The sequence below is a fragment of the Opisthorchis viverrini genome (assembly GCF_000715545.1).
Source record: "Opisthorchis viverrini unplaced genomic scaffold opera_v5_102, whole genome shotgun sequence".
NCBI lineage: Eukaryota > Metazoa > Platyhelminthes > Trematoda > Opisthorchiida > Opisthorchiidae > Opisthorchis > Opisthorchis viverrini.
The window spans coordinates 431,607-452,037 of record NW_008751761.1 but is presented as its reverse complement, the minus strand read 5'-3'; the positions used below and the strand labels follow the sequence as shown (position 1 = coordinate 452,037).

The 20,431-nt window shown below is 44.1% G+C and overlaps 1 protein-coding gene across 1 annotated transcript in view; it reads right to left on the bottom strand.

Annotated features, from left to right (window-relative positions):
- T265_13798 (hypothetical protein) overlaps positions 1–20,431 on the bottom strand; it is a gene marked incomplete at both ends in the record, with an annotated part of 81,549 nt that overhangs the window by 40,758 nt on the left and 20,360 nt on the right. The window contains 2 exons of the mRNA XM_009170578.1: positions 1,028–1,084; positions 5,946–6,038. Of these exons, the coding sequence (XP_009168842.1) occupies positions 1,028–1,084; positions 5,946–6,038 (150 nt within the window). The remainder of the gene's footprint in view (positions 1–1,027; positions 1,085–5,945; positions 6,039–20,431) is intronic.

Sequence of the window (20,431 nt, the reverse complement as noted above, 5' to 3'; positions counted from 1 at the left end):
TTGCGCCATCCTGAAGGAGGCACGGAGAATAACACTCGGTAGACGGTGTTTCGGCATGCGTAGCACATGACCGAGCTATCGTAGTCGGTGGTGCAGGATGTTTTTTTCTGGATTGAAGTACTTGCCGCACAACCGAATACCCGTTTTCTAATCACCTCGCTACTAACACTCTGACGCCATCCAAAACCAGCCACGCTTCTGAAGCATCAGCGATCGAAAACCTGAATAAGCCTTACATCATTTGTCCGCAGAGGCCAAGTCTTGCATCTAAACAACAACACAGCCCCCACTGTAGCCCTTAAGATCCAGTGAGATGCCTTTTTGACACCACAAGTGACGCAAATTAGCTTTTGAGCTTTTGAGATTCCTGCCATGACTTCATCAGACACACTTCCGTCAGAGCTAACACAGATATCAAAGTAATGTAAATTTTCCGCTGTTCGTTTAACTAGATCGCCGCCACATCCTTAGCGCCATCACAGTGCAGGAAAAGGCATCCAGTTGGATGAACAAACTGCGAGTCATCCATAGATCCTGGTCTACTTACATTCACGGACACATTAGAGACTACTATCGACGGATAGGGTGCTTTGAAAACCAGTGAATCAATTCGACTATTTGTGTTGTTATTGCAGAAAACAAAACGAACACACGACCACCATGTGTTCTGTTCCTGTGTGCTTGCCAGTAACTCGTGAGAGGACAGACGGGCTCCACGTGGATGTACTCGTAATTTTTTCAGGCATAAACTTTGGCGAAAAAAACATGAGTTGGAGCAACAAATACTACTGAAAACGACTGTCGAAACTATGGAAACACCTGCATTTAACCAATCTTTTCGAATATTATTCACTTGGGCTGAAAGATGCGGTGTGCAGTTAGTTGCCTTGCCAAGACAACACCCTGAATGCGGCACGTGTTCTCCCTCATTGCCACTCACTCGCACATTAGTTTAACTTCGAAAACGACAATGTTTATTTGAAGACCACCAGTTCGGGAAAATCCACCTACACCTATTGGCACATACCTCGCACATCTGGATACATTCGTTGTAGGGTTTGTCTGCCTCACAAGCCTGTTCACACTGAAATGTAAGGGGGCGAAAAGACAGTTTGCTTGAGATAGACAACACGTGATGGGTGTTGGGGTAAACTTTGGAAATTAAACAGAAAAATCGGAGTAATTGAACATACAGTTCATTGTGACTCATATGCATCGGGAGCCTGCTACATCAAAACAAAAGTCAAGAATATAGCTTTCTGGAAGGTTGCAGTGTGAAAATTTATGTTGATCAGGTCGGTTAAGGCTTGAACTGGTTGCGGATTGCTAAAAACCGCGACCTTAGGCATCTTACTGAGCGGTTTTGGAAGACATCCCGTGGGGGCTTTTGCACGGGAACTGCAGATTGTGTTGAGTCTCTCTCATTATTGAAAAGTAGCGGATATTCCGTCGCAGCATCACGAAGAGCGCAATGAGTTTGGAAAATTCGAAATAGTTCGTTGGAAAAGTATTCCTGAAGGTGAACTAAGCAACCACGTAGCGTGGACTGGTTGCCGATGGGTATTTTATCTCTAGGCCTTATACAGGAGCTAGGGGCGAGATAGCTCAGTGGTTAGAGTGCAAATTTACTGATCACAAGGTCTCTGGCTCGAATTCGACCTCTACCTCTCAACTTCCTCTGTCTAGGCTTGGGCAGCATGGCAGTATCCCAGCCTTTGTGCTTCTTTCTGTTGGCATGGCAGCTAGGCGCCGAAAGGGTGCTACAGCTGAAAGACACAGGAGCCAATTACGACACTTGGAAACATCAAACGTGAATCGATGGAGCAGACGAATCGCTTGAGAAATGCACACCTCATGGACTTACGAGCAAATGTGTGGCCAGGGGATCCGGATGCCGAACTTACTCAAACTGCCATATAACGTAAAACGAAGTCTAAAATCGCCTCAAGTTCGAAAGACGTTTACCTATTTTGCACCCAAATGACTTCAGTGCTGCAATGTTTACCGGAGCAACATTTCGCATAAGCAGATCAATAATTCCGAAAGAAAACCTTCCGGAAAGAAAACAGGTGACCTTGTTCGTCTCTTTGCAATATTTAACGTTCAGCGGTGGTTGATGGGGGCGCCCACGGGAACTCCTCTATTCGGAGTGGCCAACCTTTTCTGGGTGTCTTAAGGTTCCTGACAAAACTCTCTTCCGGGTTATGGATTTCTGCGCTAAGCTCTGAATTCACAGGATTGTGGCATCCCGAAAGATGTCCTAATTCAGTCTGAAATAGATACGAGAGTGTCAATGGTATGCACTCGACTAATTACCATAATTTTTCGGTATCTCCTTGCGCGTGCAATAGCGATAAATCATAGCCAGTAGGAAAATACATTCATCTGCGAAACGATAAATATCATCCAATTAGCGAGAATTTACAACTTATCCTCAAACCTACTAGCGCAATGCAGTTTTTTGAAACATATCTTTTGATTCACACGAGTTTGGCCTGAACTTTTCCAACAGACGATGGTCGCGAATTGCGCATACAACGGGTTTACAACTTTACCCAAATACTCGGTTTCGTCTACGCTACACGGCTGACAAAATCGAACCTGCAAAAATATCTCAAAGAGTACTTGTTGCTCAAAGACGGTGTAGCATACAATTTTGCCTGTTTCAAGTCTAGCTAATGGTTGAATAGAACGCAGTTACAAAGCACTCGGCGAATTCGGAAATGATAGTTTTGCGACACTCGGAAATTACGCGGAGGTAGGATTACTTTTCGATAAAACCTTGCCAGACTCCTTCGAAAGAGTGACAAACAACAAAAGCCAATTAGTCATTTGTAGAGTTTTCTTATTGAGTTACTGATTTTATCATTAATAGGCCTACTGATTCCCTAATATTCATCATCAGCTGCCAGAGTTCAGCGCCTACCTGATGAGCTCCAAGAAGCGCGAAATCGGTCGTGCGCTGTCGAAGAGTTTTCAGCAACTTTGTGAGTAGTTTCCTTTATGAAAATATACTGCGATATCACGAATATCGTGCCCAATGAAACATGGGGCGGCCTGTGTGCAGCACATTCAGTTGTAGATTATCATAAATGAGAAATTCAATTGAGTCTCGCGTGAAAACCAAATTGATTTGCAGATGAAGTAATTTCTCGAAAACAGTTCAATTTGGGTTCAAGTAGAACATAAGGTTGGCGAAAACTCGGGGACTGCGCCTACGTGATGAGCCCGAATTGGAAGGGCGAAACCGGTCGCGGGCTGTTGAAGAGTTTTCAGCAACTTTGTGAGCAGTTTCTTTTATGAAAATATCAATGTAAATTCTGTGAAGGTTCTGTCTTCCTAATGACCAGTCCGGAGGAAACATTGAAAGTGATTGAACGTCAATTTTTTTAATTTCAACTTGGGGAAAGTGAAAGCCCGAATGAACATGCACATTCACATCGATTGGGCTTTCGAATGGACGACTGATGGAGTTCAATACGGAAATTGTAGCTAACAGATGCAGAGCTCACCATCGAAATAACAAAATAGTCAAAGACCCCACTTTTGTTCCTTCATCTTTGTTTGGTTAAAGCTCATCGTCTCAGTGTGTGGACTTTCTTCGTTACTGCGTTGCTACCTCGATAACGCTTGCGGTGGAAGAGATCAGCCAATGAGCTACGGCTTTTCCAAAACAGTTAAAAGTCAGGTAAAGGAGCCAGAGGTTTGACAAAACATATTAATCAAAAGCGAGGCTGATGCGAAAATCACGAATGATGCTGAGGTACGCCTAATGGTTTCCGGGGTGATGTACTCTTCCTCGACAGGTGCTGCGTAATCCACAAGACCATTGACCATGTATAGCTCTCTTCGTCCGGCCTGCTACCGGATAGAGACGAACAAGGAGCGTTCAGTCCATGACCTGGCAACGAAAGCCCTCGCCAGTCTACTCAGCCGCATTGATAACTGCCTTCATCCTGGATGAGAGCCAGGGTATGACAGAAACCAATGATTGATGACCCTGAGGGATATGGCGTTTTCACGCAGCCAATGACGTCCTTGCACCACAGGTGTCACCTTTTACGCGTACCTTTAACTTGTTACCACACTGGACAAACAGATCCACTTGTCGTCAACGCACGGACTGAGGCATCGCCTCCAACATGGTGTGGCTCTCAACCCCTCATTCTCCTTAGCCTCGGTAAACGGTGCTGCAGCAGCTGGCACCACTGCATTTCGATGCATGTTTTGCCAGCTAAAAAACTGAACTAAATTCTCCGAATGCTCATGACCGCCTTCGCCTTCTTGGGACTCAAAAGATAGGCGGAGTACCACAGTTTCCGCCAATCTTATGTTGCACTTGTAACCAATTAGAGTAATACACGCATCCGCTAACTTAGCTGAATCCCATCCGGGCTTATCATCAATCGAATACATCCAAGAGAACCGAGATTTGGTTGGGCTTTCTTAACTAGCGAACGACCGTTAACAGAGAAGTCACTCTAGAGCTTTAGACTGGCACATCTGAACATCATGGATACAAGCACCATGAAGTGTCTCCCACAGCAGAACACCTGTTTTGCTAAGAAAACTGCGAACTCGAATTAAAATTGACAGATTCTATACAAGTGACGCGGGCGAGTGAGGAAATATCAGTTATTACTCAATAGAACCAATGATCAATCGGTGACCAATAGCCATGAATGACCGAGAAGCACGCGCCAAGGTTTTCATGCGGATATGAGAACCATCCGTCATCAGAAAATTAGTCATGGTATCTCTAGTAATACTAACAGCGTACTAACCGCGTTATGTATGAATCATAGCATTCTGAACGAGCATGCGTTTCTCTTTACATTGAAGAATACCGATTGAGAAGCATTAGAACACTTTGAAAACTCTATGAACTGCTGGTAGGAAGTTGTGAATACCAACTTTTCTGCTTGGTTGGGCTCGACTTTCTTTTCGAAACCGGATCCTTTCAACTTCGAACCTTCCTAGGATGTTCTGTGCTGACTGAGAGAATCTCGGCAAAGATTCTATCAGCTCCCGATCCATTTCAACTAATGACCACTATACCAAATGCTTAGTTCTGGCAGATGCGAAAAAGGACTCCTGTCTCACGGGACTTTCAGGGGATGGGGGAGGTGATGCTCGTTTCATCGTCCCCAAATGCTTATTCTGGCAGATGCGAAAAAGGACTCCTGTCTCACGGGACTTTCAGGGGATGGGGGAGGTGATGCTCGTTTCATCGTCCCCCAAACACTGAGGTGACCGCGAGTGATATGTTGTGCTGCTTGACTCCTTGTTCACGTGTGAGCGCCGACTGGCTCAAGGTGCTCAATTTCTCGGATTTTCGCTTCGACCAGTTTAGTTAAAATTCAAGCACAGGTGTTCGCAAATTGGCTGTGGCCCATGCCTTGAGATGGATTAGAAGAACCAGTTCCGAAAGTAACTGGACTGCACAACTGCCAACGGAGTAATCATTTTCGTGGAGACAGATTTAATTGGTTGTTCTTCGGTTGTACTTGACAAATGGGTCCTGTTTCACTTTTTGGCCCGCCTAGAACTCTCCACGTGAGCTTTATAAACAGCCCGTTTTCGGCTGCACATGACACGCCTGTACGCGCCAGCGATCAATAGATCACCTGACTCGCACGTTCATTGGCTTTCTGGTTTGGCTAAGCACATCAGGCTATCAGGCGGCTATCCAGACTCGGGTTCACCGCATTAATAAGGTATTAAGAAAATTGTATTCCACAACAAGATGTTGTGCACATGCTGTTTCATCAACAGAATACGCACCTGGCTCTTCGGGGAGAAAAATTAGCGGAAAGCTTGACTTTCAAGGAAATTATGAAAGTCGCCATATGGAATTAGTTAAAAGCATAAAATCAACCACATGTTCTTTGGCGTGGTCGTACGTTTACTAGGACATTACATAGATAGGTATGACGGACACGTACCTCCTCATAGTATAAGAATCCTGGCGATAGTCGAATGCATTCCGACCGGAGTTGAGTTGGTACATCGGATAACACCTTGACCACCTCGTCCACCTGGAAAATTAAAGTACATGCGGGTCATCAAGCACAGCCATTTCAATCGATAACTGCGTGAAAAAAACGTTCTCTAATTTAATGGGAATTCCTGTCGGAAAACTGCAACACTCCACATCATTTTTTTCTAATTTGTCTTTTTCTAATGCAGCACTCACTCAAAGAACTAAGTCGGAAAGTTTACTCCACACCATTTTTTTCTAATTTGTCTTTGTCTCACTCACTCAAAGAACTAAGTCGGAAAGTTGAGGGGAATCGTTCGGTCTTTCACATGCGTTGCACACTGTATGACTAGATACGTTCCCTGGTCTTGTTTTCAATTTTCTAACGTTCTACAAGACCCGGTTTGGTCTTATTGAAGGGCAAAAGTTCTGTACCCAAAATGGGATGAGAAAGTGGTCTGGAGAAGCTATTTTTGGACATAAAATTCCTGGAATCGACACGACAATTACACGGCGCACAAGACCGAAGCAACCCATTACATGCACGACATGGCCATCCGCGTATGAGCCGTCCTCAGGTGGCGAGTGACGGACCCTCAGAAGTTCCCAGAAGTTCTCAAAAGTTCTCAGAAGTTCCCGTTATGTCGCATAATGTGAGGATCGCCACCAAGTACTCATGAATAGCGCTTCGACCTTGTTTGAAGCTGGCCAGGGATCGATTCTGCATGCAATAACAATGAATTTGCTGATCGATGAATATCTGTATAATGATAGCAATGCCACTTTTAGACGAGTTCTGTGCGACTGAGACATTCTAGATGTAGAATACTTTGACGTATTCGGGAAAGCCCGCTTGAGTGACGCGTGAAATCACAAGCCAGAAATCGTGGATTCTTGAAATTTAGCAATGAAATGAGGCACTACAAGTATTAAATACTTAAAAAAGGGTAAAAAACTTAAATTATGGGGGCTCCTGTCTAAATTGTTGCACGAAGTAGTGCAAGTCCAACGGAAGCTCAAAGAAGAGGACAAATCGATCTGACTTAGTGACACCCCTGCGCACAATACGCGGTAACGCAAATGGTCAAAAAGCGCGCGTAAAATATGGTCGACCAAATTGGTTCGACATGTCAAGGGTTAAAAGTGTTCATGAGGGATTACAAATGCATTTCGAGTCTATGAGGTAGACGCGGTAAAAAGCGGGCTCAGACAAGGGAAGGATTGTGTTCGTGAGGGATTACAAATGCATGTCTATGAGGGAGACGCAGTAAAAAGCGGGCTCAGACAAGGGAAGGATTTGACCGGGGGGAAGGAAGTACATTCGATTTCAGACAACCAACCGACTTTGTCCTAGATTCATGCAGATTACGTGACTATTATTAGCGAACTATGACTCCTGACACTTGGACAAGCTGTATTCCCAGAAGTACCGGACCTAAAAAGGGTTCTGTCAGTTTTATCTGCAAAAACTGATCCACTATTCATGCCGTTTTCCAAAAGGACTCGTGAGGTGTTTCCATTGATCTGTGCCAAAAACAACATATTTTGCAATCAGATGTGGAGATAATGCACCGAGCTTGACGATCTGGCCTCCTGGTTTCAACTGAAATTTATTCCAGATCTTAACCGAATCATATTCAACATGGTTAATTAAGAGTATTTTGAGCAGATGATTGCAAATCATAAATTGGACCGTGACGCTGTAAATTCAGCGAAAATCATGCAGGAATCACTGACGAGACCAAACAAAAACGGTTGCCGTAGTGGGTTTTTCCAACAATGGAATTTACGGTTCCTTCATTCTGTCAAAGTCACCTCAAGTGACGGGTTTATAGAGGTATAAAGTCTTTATTTATCCAGTAATTCGTCCGGAATTCGCTTGTTTGAGTAAACGAAGTGACTCCCTTCGGGAAGGCATCATACCTGTTTGGTTCTTTGAGGCCAGATTTAGCGGCTACAACTCTGCGGAAGGTAAACGTTATTCGACTTTCACTATGAATGATAGGGACGATGAGTTTGACTTTGTTAAGTAATAGACTTGAGTTCAAGCTTCATTCAAGGTCTGTCACTCATGTAATTTGAGGTAAATTTTTCAGGTGAAAGTTCATTTTGCGAGTGTTCCAAAGGTTTCGACTATATTTGGGATAAAGATTCAGCAAAAATAGTTTAGGTTCAAGTGAGTAAGAACCGAAGTAACAGTTATTCCATAAAAACGATTTTTTTCTCATTTCTACGCTTCTATTCGAGTGCGGAGCTGTATGGGGGGCACGTGATCTTGTTTGTGTATTGAGAATGTTCACGCTTCAGGGTTCGAAATTATGGTAATGCTGTTTTATGAATAGAAACAGGGCCAGAACGCTCTTCATCGTGAGATTGATAGTCCCGGCATCAACTGGAGCACTCAATCTTCTCGATCACCTTTAGTTGGAAAGTTTCGCAGCTAAAGATCTTCTTATTCAATAATATCCTAGCCTAATTTACCATTCAGTATCAGGAAGAATTTCACCTGACAGCAGCATTCTTACTTTAAATAATTCAAACGCTGACAAATTTTGATACAGTACGAACTTGATGCACAGGCTAATAGATTGTGGCAGTAATAAAAAAAGTACTACGCGTCTCCTAGCAACTATTCTCCACGTAGATGATGACCCAAAAGTCACTCGACATACGTGAATGCCCATTCCAACCGGAAAAAGATGGACGAGTCCAAATATGGATAGCCACATGTCTGTGAATAATTTATGAAATAGCTGGTGAGATGACGGTTGTACGAGACCACTATGATTATTCGATGACATTTTGGTGTGATAGGTTGATGTCACACCGTTGCGTTTTGCTGACAGCTATCTAGCAGGCATGACATGTTGTCTCACTGAGTTGCTTCCATAGGTAACGAATATCTCTGTAGCGTCCACTTTGACAAGAGTGCAAAGTCCGGCTGTACTCCAATGACTCTCAGTGAAACTATCAACAGACAAATAAAATACCGTTAAATAACTAGAACACTCATCTGCATGTCTGTTTGGTTTTGACGGGGGACCCAGCTAGATCTCTCGTTTATGTTGTTCTTCTTAACTGAGTGTGTTGTACAACTGTATTACTTGATAATTGATCAGGTGGCTGTTGATTGATTCGCGAACATTTAGTCACCATTATAAGAAAAGATGTTTCCTCGAATGGTGACGAAGCGTTTGTAAATCAATTGCCGAGCTCAGCGAACAGATCGATTACCAACTAATGCACCCGGACTACCAATATTCCAACATATTCCCGACATTTGAGTAATGTCACTGACAGTAGCATGGCCGTAGGAAGCAAGAAATACAGACCACAACGCAACACGGATTAAGATCGGACCAACCAGAATCCAAGTAGGATGATTGTCAATGGCCAATTAGGTTGCAGCACAAAAACTGCTCGTTGTGAACTGTATAAACGCAGGCACGAAGAGAGGGACTACGCGTACTGAAGATGTCTCCTAGAATGGTCACAAAATGTTTGCGAATCAACTGCCAAGCTCGACGAACAGATCAACAGCCAATTGATCAATTACCAAATAATGCAACCGAGCTACTAATATTCCAACACATTACCAACAAGTGTATTACGCCTATATTGTTAGTCACATTCAAAAGGCATGAAAGAACATTTCTGTTTGTTAACCCTCCAAAGTAGGAACACCATTGAAAAGGTATTCTGACGTTACCCGAGAAGGTTCCCTTATGTGAAGCGTTTTTTTGTATAGGTACTGAACTCTGAACCTTAGCAACAAAAAGCTGGGGGATTAACAGGGCTGTCAGATAAGTTGAGGGTTTGGCTGACAACTCGAGGGAAACAAGGTCGTTTAGTTGTGTCAGTGGATATTTTGTGCTTGTCGACTCTTCATCCTGCCTATCCTATAACTTATGGATATGGTGGAAACGGAGATAACCTTCTTATGCGAATGAGGGGTGTTGCTGCTGTGTCTCACATCAGAAACGGCATGAGGAGTCTTCATTTCTTTTTGTCCATGCGGGTGATGGCTTTGGCACTGTTGTCATAAGGTCTCCTAAATACATCGATACGTGTCGTCATCTGCCGTTACTACCGCAGCTACTGCTGCGCGTACCGAAACATCGTCTACCGAGGTGAGTGTTGTTTTCTATTTCAAAATGGAACAAACCGTGGGGGTGTGGAACGCACCACATGGCACGATGATGTGAAAGAGGTTCCAAAGCGTTAAAGTGTTGCTGGAAAGGATCGCCTTTCAAGTACGGCCCTTGTGACCCCCTGGCTGGGGTCATTGCAAGAGGTGGCTTCTGTGAAGCATCAGTGTCAGCACTGGTATTGCTGTCTCTGATGATTCTGATGACTACCACCAAAGTGTTGGACCTAAGGGTAAAATATTTCTCCAATATACAAAACGGTAACAGTCAGCGTGGAGTGCTTTATTCTGTTAGAATTCCCATAGTCCTGAGTGCGTTCTGAAGCTGTTCAAAAAACACTACCGAGCACAAAATGAGCCCAACAGGGTAGACCAATCGTTTTCGACTAAAGAATAAATACATTTCACCTTCCGAGTCATTTTAAAAATCGTTTCATTCTCCCAATATTCCGTGGCGGAGGTTATCTCCAACCTACGGGGAATAACCATGAAAATCGATCACAAACTATCACCTTATACGTTGGTCCAACTTAGACACGAATCGTTAGGTTGGACACTACCTGAAACAGGGTCTCCGAAGTTGTATACATCTGCAGTGAAGACGCATGACGAGCCATGTTGTACGGCTCTCTCTAATGCTTTATTCGAATCGGGAGTCTTGGAAATATCCGACGGCATGGACCCTGTAAGATCATTTGACATGTTTCATCACCCTCTAGTGGTAGATGTGACATCTGGAAAGCTATCTATGTCAGAGACACAGGCCTCTTTACATGCTGGTATGCCCACACGCATTGCCTGACGCAAATGCAGCAGATAAATCTGACTACTCACAACTGTTGCCGAAGAACCACACGTTGTGTTGTCCGTTTTCCATGACATTCTGTGTGAAATATGTATACCACTGAGGAAAAACTCCAAGGTACGCCTGAGTTGGGGACAAAATTCGGTAAGTAGGAATTGGATGGTGTGAGAATGTACGAATCGAATTTCAGCTTATTTTTCTGGATGAACTGAAGGTGTACATCTTGAGAATGTACGAATTGAGTTTCGGTTTTTTTTTCTGGATGAACTGAAGGTGTACATCTGTCCACAGTGGACAATACTCCATTGAGACTCCGCCGTGCGGATACCTTCGCAGAAATGAAGTAAAAACTCGTTGGATCTAGGGACGTTATCAGGACGTCAATAGAGAACTTGTGGATCTTGTGGACCTTCAATTGAAAGCGTAGTGCAGAATACAAGTCAGCCGTATGCTTTCCATTTCGTTGATGCTGCCTTTTATCTACGGCCATTTACGGACGTACACAAAAAGCCTGACAGCTAGCGAATATACACTCATTTGCAAACTAATTTTGGTTTTGCCAGAGACACCTGGAACCCAGCTGAATCTCTCGTTTGTGATGTTCTCAGGCAATTTGGTTTCAAGTAGAACATAAGGTTGACGGAAACCCGGGTACTGCGCCTACCTGATGAGCCCAAAAAGGGCGAAACCGGTCGTGGGCTGTCGAAGGATTTTCAGCGACCTTATGAGTAGTACATTACAAAGAAAAACCTGATAGCTATTTGGTGATTGGCTGCTGTCTGGAAGTATGGTTGGAAATGCCTTGTGTTCGTTATCTTGGGGCAAAACACACAAGTCGTAGTAAACAGTAGCGGTTTTATCGGAACTACCAAATTGTTCTCATCGTGGTAGACTGAAATCGGTTACAATCGGGGTTGATAACAGAAAATAATAGCTCGTGAAACAGAAAGTAGAACATGAAGGAAACTACTCACAAGATTGCTGAAAACTCCTCGACAGCCCAAGACCGGTTTTGCCCTTCTTGGGACTCATCGGGTAGGCGCAGTCCCCGAGTTTCTATCAACCTTATGTCCTACTTGAACAGCAGAACGTGTTCTGAACGGTGTACAACGGTTCATTTATCTGGCAAACAGCATCTGGACAGCGTGATTTCTTTCAATCAAAAAATGCAGTTTATTATATGTACACTATTTTAAGGTCGGTTCACTCCAGAAAAACATGGTGACGTTTTTTAAGTGGACATTCGATCGGAGAATCGGTTGTTTTCATTATGACGGTATGCAAGAGGATGAATTCATAGTATAGAAATCTTCTTCGTGAAAGTTAAATTCCTTGCTTCCTGGTGACGATAATTAATCTGTATGGGCGCAGTTGATGGTGAGACTGTAAGAAGGGTTACGTTCTGAAGACACGTCGTGAACTTTGTAATGAAACCAGATTTTTTCATCGTCTCCGACCTGGTCTATATTATACTACAGTATATTACTACTACTATAGTATACTATACTAAAGTAACGGATGGCATTTTCCAGGTCACCGGGGCCCAATAAGTTCAACTACCTGATCCCAGTGCGTCATCACCCAACCGTACTTCACTAATATGACCAGTAACAGCGTGTACAACATATATATATATATATATGTATATATGTATACAGCACTCCTAGAGAATTGAATCACTTTCATAAAGGAGACTACTCACAATGTTGCTGAAAACTCTTCGACAGCCCACCACAGGTTTCGCCTTCTTGGGGCTCATCAGGTAGGCGCAATCGCCGAGTTTCCGTCAACCTTATGATCTACTTGAACCTAAATGGCACGAAATTAGCGAATAGCATAAACGAGAGATTCAGTTGAGTCTCTCGCGAAAACCAAATTGATTTGCAAATGAGTGTATTTCTCGAATTGANATTGAATTACCTCTCTCCGACCTCAGACAAGCAACGCCCATCAGCAGCCCGGAGTTTGCTGAGTGCCGCTGTATGTTAGATTCAATTCAATACAACCCAGCAAGGTTGATGTTTCGAAGCGGTTTTTGATTATCCATACAAAAATTTAGCAGTATCACGGAGATTACAAGGTAGAATTCCGCCGAACAACCTACCGCGATGTTTGTCTAAAAACCAGGTTTATGTAACCATTAAGACGGTATCTTAAGAAGTCCGCGAGCGCGTTGCCGAGTATGGTTAGAAAATGTCCACCAACCGGAGCACTTTTTAGAAACCGTGAGCCGCTCATGCACTACATGTTCGTTTTCAGACAACTGAACACGTTCAAAGGGGAAAATGATGAAATCGCTCTCGGTCTGCTTGGGCAAGAGGGCAGTATCGAACCCAGTCCGCAGACCCGGGGCCCTACCGCTCAGCTTGTCAAATTCACCAAGGAATGTTGACTGAATCTACACTTCGGTTCAGAGATGCGACAACTGTCCTGTCCACCTAACTCCAGCGGGAGTTTGTGGCAAACTCAATCAGGCACTCAATACCGAATCTGCATGTTTGACCGAATGCATGTTGTGCGGTGAGGTCATCGCTGATCGGTAAACCAATGCATAAAAGTACCTAACTTTGTCTGGCAGTGGACAGTACTAAGTCAGCCATTCTGGCACAGACCGTTCGGACCACAGTTTTGACTGAAATTAGTTATTTTGTCCTGATAGAGACGTTGTTCCTATCCAAGCCATGAAGCGCCTTAACTTTTAGAATCAAATTACTCAGTTTGTAATAGCTGACAACCTTCATAAAGAAAACCATTCACAAGTTTGTTGAAAACTCTTCGACAGCCCACCACCGGTTTCGCCTTCTTGGGGCTCATCAGGTAGGCGCAGTCCCCGAGTTTCCGTCAACACATTCAGTTGTAGAATATCATAAACGAGAGATTCAGTTGAGTCTTTCGTGAAAACCAAATTGATTTGCAAATTAATGTATTTCTCTATTCGACAACCTGTTTCAGAAGAGTCCTACAGGAGCAATGACTCTGCCACATGATTTCTGGTCTACGAATCAAGTGGGCCAGATTACCCATCCATTTCAAGAAGCACACATTCTCACGCTTTACCTCTTGGACCCGAAAGATTCTTAGCGTTGGAAGGATAACGCTGACGTTTTTCGCATCCCATTGACTCCGGCCCCCCAAAAAAAATTTACACGTGCTAATCGCCGGTCAGCTGTTTCTCGCAGACATCAAAATCGATAACCCTATTAACCTATGAATCTTGTTGTGTGCTGTCATGTAAGCAAGTTGATCCTTCTGACAAACTGAGCTACGTCGACCATTCTGGAGCTTTCCAGCTGAACGGGGAAATGGCAGAAATGGGTTTTTATGCGTGATTTTCACAGAGAATGTACGCTGACGGGAAAACTTCCCTAAGTCTCCAGGGTGCATATGCTAGGCTGTCTATTCGAAAAAATGAAGTGCACAAACAGACCAAGGGGCTCTACACGGGAGTTCCTGTTGTCCGTTTGGAAGCCGCGGGACAATAAACTAACCCGATATACTTCTCGGAATGGGCGTCTTCTGTTGATGGTATCCTCCAAGCTGCATCTCACACTCAGAGGCTTGTTCAAGCGTCCTAGAAGCTGCAGTTCAGAGGGCTTAAGTGTACAAAGCCAGAACACTAACAAAGCTGTGCTATAGAAGCGAATTATGGACAAAATAGCACCGGATTCGAATATTGAACCAAGTAGAACCTGAGGCGGCCGTTGCGCACCAAATTGTGTTGGAAAAAACGAGCGACTTAGCTGGGATTCTGGTGGGTCTCCCGTTAGGACCACATTGGTTTTCAACTGCGTACCACTTGGTGTTAAATCAGGACTATAGTGGATGGAAAAACGGTACCCTTTAGCCCCCAAGAAGAGCGAGACCATTAGTAGGCGAAAGAAGAGTTCCCTACACAACCTTATAAGTAGTATAGATAGTTACAGTTACCATGAAAAGGTTGAGGTATCACTAGTTAATGGATAAGCTGAAACCTTAAGGCCAACATTCGATTCCATAATGAAGGCAGTTTTATTCCGATAAATTTATGGACTTTTCAGGTGACAAATGAATATTCTATTTAACTTATTATTTAATAAAACGAGTTTACAATTCAACTCACTTCTTTCCCCATCTTTATTGTTTCACTTTACGAATATCATGATATGCTGCTGTCCACAAATCCCGAACTATCCGAAAAACAGGTGACGAAAAATTTGGATTGGTTCTGTTTTTTTTCCTCCAAAATGGCTATCAAACAAACGAATGTATTCAAACAAACAAGCATGGAACCCATACTGTGCACGCCTGTCAGTCAACGTCCGAGTAAACTCCCGTGGATTCAAGCTTTCGAAACTTCGAGAATGATGTACAAAGCATTCGGGGATCAGACTACCACTCGTTGTTTGTCTCACTATCACTACCCAATCAGACAGCAAACAAGTGTACAGAAATGTTTCCGTTTTACTTTGCCTTCCATAGAGAGGACCGTACAAGGTTGAAATCTCCAAGAACTTATCTTTAGAGCAGCTGGGTGCGTGATTGCACGGGACCGGAGCGGTTGGAACCAACAATTCCGAGACAACCAACAACCCAATTCGAGCTCATTTTCGCCCGCCATCCGGATGGCCATTAGCCCAACCCACATTTGACCCGAACTTTCATTGGACGAAGCTCTTCTCAAGGTCATGGAGTGAGGGTGGTGACGAGGATGTGGTGAGGAGCTATACAAATGCTCGTTGTTAGTTTTAATCAGTTAGCTCAGTTGTCGCGTTTGCCATGCCACCAAAAGGTAGTTTTGATTGCCATTTCATCGAGGATCACAGCTTCCGACTGCGTGCGAACAAACCAGAATCTTCTGAGAAAACCCACTGTTATCGGAGTGATGCGGTGTGTACGGTCACAACGCCACGAGTACGCGGTGCTGTAAAGACTAGATTCCCACACTTTCTAGCTAGATGCTGTACTTACCGGCTACAAGAATCGACTTGCTCAAATGTCAGGCTGCTATTTAGAAGACGGGGCCACGTATCGTGTCAGAGTTAATCGTTTCTTCCATATTGAACAGTCAACTGAAATAGAGTGCATCGGGGAAGGCGGATTTCGCTTTTCTTATAGAAGCGCCCCCTTGTTGACTGTTTGCTCTATAGGACTGATTTTCTTTTAGGTATCTGGGCTTTCATATGACAGAGGAGTTTTGAACATTATACGCGTCAACCTGTTTTCATCCGACTCTCGTGATTTTTGCTACACGGAGAACAAAGTGCGCGTTCCAATCACGCACAGGAACCTTGGAGAGCAATGAACCTTAATTTTCTGGAACCACTGATTTGAACGACCCGAAACGGCCTAGATCACTTGGATACCATGGTGTTATCAGATTACCACTCTTTTAACAATGGTGTCCTTATTTTTGTGTTGGTTGGTTGAATGTATGACAAAACTTGTTTGCTCCTTGCAGCCAGCAAAAGCCGACAAATTTTGAGATTTGTGCTCACAACGCTTCCCTATTGAAAACCAATTTGATCAAAGATCCATGAAGAACGCGTCATAGCACAAAATGTATGTGAAACCAATCCCGTACAATGGAAAGTGTCGAACATTCGATTATCAGGGCTCCAGACAGAGTTGTCCGTTCATCGTCAACATTCATCAATCCGAATTCCAAAAATCAGTGTGCATACCTCCGAAACAGGGAATCAGAACGTTTTCGAGGAGAGTTCAGCCTGTATTTCAGAAACTGTTCATCCAATATACATCCAAATATCGCAGTATCCTACTTCTCCTGAGTGAAGAGACCTCGCACCAAGTCTTCTGATGGAGAAAGCCACTGGAATGAACTCTTCCTTGGCTAGTTCTCTGTAAAAGGCATACTCTGTTTCCTCCCCTAAGATGGTCTGTTTTGATAAGGGAAACTATTCGCAAGGTTGCTGAAAACTCTTCGACAGCCCAGTTTCGCCCTTCTTGAGCTCATCAGGTTGGCGCAGTCCCCGAGTTTCCGTTAACCTTATGATCTACTTGAACCCAAGTTGCACTGTTTTTCGAGAAATACACTCATTTGCAAATCAATTTGGTTTTCACGAGAGACTCAACTGAATCTCTCGTTTGTTTTGGTTTTGTTATTCGCGTAATGCGGTGAAACTAGGGGGGTGAGCAAGTTGTGAACCAAGCACGTTGCGGTGAGCAAAACCCTGTCCAATATCCCAAGATGTAGGTAACGTCAACGCACTCGCCTCACGTGGGCCATGTTCGGCACTGCACCAAGACACGAGGGGGGGGGGGGTCCAAACGAAGAGTTTCGGTAAACCAACTTATCAGTTCAAATGACCGATAATGACAGTTGATTTTTAGTCTGCACAGAATTTCAAACACATGTGGAAACCCAGTCGTCCATTTCTTTTTGACTTATCTCCACCGAGACAAATGATAGTGAGATTCCGGAGAGTTAAAATAAGCAATCGCGATAGCGACAGATTGCCCCAGGAGAGATTTATGTTCCCCGACCGCTTATCAGCGGCAATCACTGTGTCCCAGCACGGACTCCTCCTCTATCTGGCGGCCTGTTCACCCTCCGTCAGTCAGCACAGTGTTTGTCTGCACTGTGACCACAATGTCGCGGACAGACCATCAACAGACGGACTAGCTTTCATCGGCGATAAAATCGACGCTATAATGTTAAACGTGCGGCTAAGTTAGTTTTATAGCAGGAGTGGAGTGTGGGGTGTGGGGTTACGGCAGAATTCCACTGGAATTCCACAGTCAACATCGTGGTAACCGTATTAGTCACCGAAAGGGAAGTTAAGTGTCGTGCGCACCACATCTGTGTATGGTTTATCGTCATGTCTGCCCAGAGCTTAACTCAGACGGTGCATCTACTTGAAAGTGTGAACTAGCCAACTGCTGCCTAATTAGCAATGGCTAGATCAGATATACGAATACAGTGAAACGCTCTTAAGATCAGGAACACGAGGTCAGGCTGATCTTCGGTTTGGTTGTGAATCAAACTGAACATAGAACACATCCAGATTGTCAGTCAAGCGGAAAGACTACTCATCACTGTTGGGCCACATTTGGCCTGTCAATTCATGGTGGCGAGCTTGTCGACTGAAACACGTGAAAAGGTGAAATACTTTTTCTGTCATTTGGGTGTGAAATTCGACTAGTGCTGTAAAAGAAAAAAATATTTGTCGTAGGTGCGGATGAAGTGGTGCTCCGTGAGATTGTGCGGATAGATATCGTTTTGAGTGAGAGAATCAAAGCCAGCCTACTTTTTTATACTTCAGTCATCTTCTAAATGTTCGCGGATAATTCTGGACAGCATGAATTGTTTCTCAACGGTGCGTGCAATTTAGCGAATGCAAGACTTGAGGCAAACTTGATGCAAACTTGAGGCGCCGATAACACAACAGCCAGAAATTCAGGCCAACTGCTCCCAGCATCAGCTTTAGTTTCAGAAGTGACTTATGTGGTGTGACGATTTAGACGCAATGAGGTTGCTGGAAACTTCAACCTTGTGAGGAGTGTATTAGGTCTAAACAAGTGACTTATGGGGGTGTGGCGATTTAGACGCAATGAGGTTGCTGAAAACTCCACAACCTTGTGAGGAGTGTATTAGGTCTAAACAATGTACTGCGATATCTCGATTATCCTAGCAACTGAAACACGGAGCAGCCTGATGCAGCGCAGAATAACATGATAAACGAGGGATTCAGCTGGGTTCCAGGTGAGTATCCCGTGAAAACCAGACTGGTATGCAGATGATTGGGTGAGATGGCCAAAGCGGTTAGAGCGCGAATTTACTGACCGGCAGATCCGTGGTTCGAACCAGAGCTCAGCCTCTCGACTTCCCCCTTCTAGGCTTGGGCAACCTGGCAGTATCCCAGCCCTCGTGCAACCTTCGGGTGGCATGGCAGTTAGGCACCGAGAGGGTGCTACAGCTGAACGATAATATATATTATAATAATGCAGATGATTGTACTAGTCGAACACTGTGGTGGTTCTCGAATGGACTTTGTGTATTCGATTAAATCTGAATAAAAAAAGTAAATCAAAATAGCCTCGGTTCGAGAAACTGTGACTTCGTTCAAGGAACTTCAAAAGCAAATCTTTGACGATGAATATGTGAGCATAGTGATGGATGATGAGTCGCGTTTCGGCTGGGGAAAACTGTGGACAGCGAGGGGAGTTTGGTGTTGCATGAACAACTGCTGCATGTGAACTGTATTCTGATATCGAGAAATACACTCATTTGCAAATCAATTTGATATGATATTCGAAGAGTTTTCAGCGACCTTGTTAGTAGCTTCCTTTATGAAAATATACTGCGATATCTCGAATATCGTGCCGAATGAAACATGAGGCGGCTTGTGTGCAGCAAATTCAGTTGTAGAATACCATAAACGAGAAATTCAGTTGAGTCTCTCGTGAAAAACAAATCGATCTGCAAATGAGTGTATTTCTCGAAAACAGTCCGATTTGGGTTCAAGTAGAACATAAGGTTTGCGGAAACTCGGGGACTGCGCCTACGTGATGAGCCCGAATTGGAAGGGCGAAACCGGTCGTGGGCTGTCGAAGCGTTTTCAGCAACCTTGTGAGTAGTTTCCTTTATGTGTTCCGATATCCTGGAAGGTTTATTTTGGTCGTGACAGCCGGGAAACTGGGATGAATTCTAGCAATCGGCAACGTATGTCGGATCGCTAGACTCTGCTGTGCAACATTTTAAGGAGAACCTTGGTAGACTAATTTTTTCGATCTGAAGAGAGCTAGGAAGGACCTGTCATTGTAACTGTTGAGGCGTGAACTGAGTGACTGACACTCAACAGTCCAGTCACCCAGTCGGAAAGACGATATTCAGCGATTCTTTCAATCTGTGGGTGTAACAATGTCCACGAAAACAAAACAAAAAGCAGATTGTGACAGGGGACCACAGGACTTTTTTGTTGTGTCGGCTCTGGCTGACAAGCTGGGTCGCAATCGCCAGTGGGATAATATTGACTTTTTTTCTGTGACGGAGGTTAAAGCAGAAGGCATGTGGTGCCAGTTTTACGTTGGTAGACAATTGTTTTCGCTGCGCAAAGGACAACCAGTTTCACACATCGATACAACGACCTATGACATAAACGTTGCGATATGACAAGGTTTTCTGTGTTTCTTTTACCCAATTTGAACTGTTGCAAGGGAAATTCGATACCTTAGGTAGTGTTTTTTGTCTGTTTGTAGCGCAATTACTTGAATTTCCCCCCAAAAAAGTTCGAATTGCGCGTTGTGCTACTTAGCACAAGGAATTTTCGCGCGTTCTGTGTTCACACAGAACAAGACTCGTGACCTTTTGTGGTCAGTGGACGACAAAGGTGATAAAGAGAGCCTTATTGGCGTTGTTTGCTGGGCCTCCTGAGATCTCATATCATATCAACGGTAACTGATTCACAAACTACCGATTGGGAGCAACCTCAGAAAAGAGGTGACTGTCTATTAGGAATGCCCTACTCATAAGATTGCTGAAAATCCGCCGACAGCCCACGAC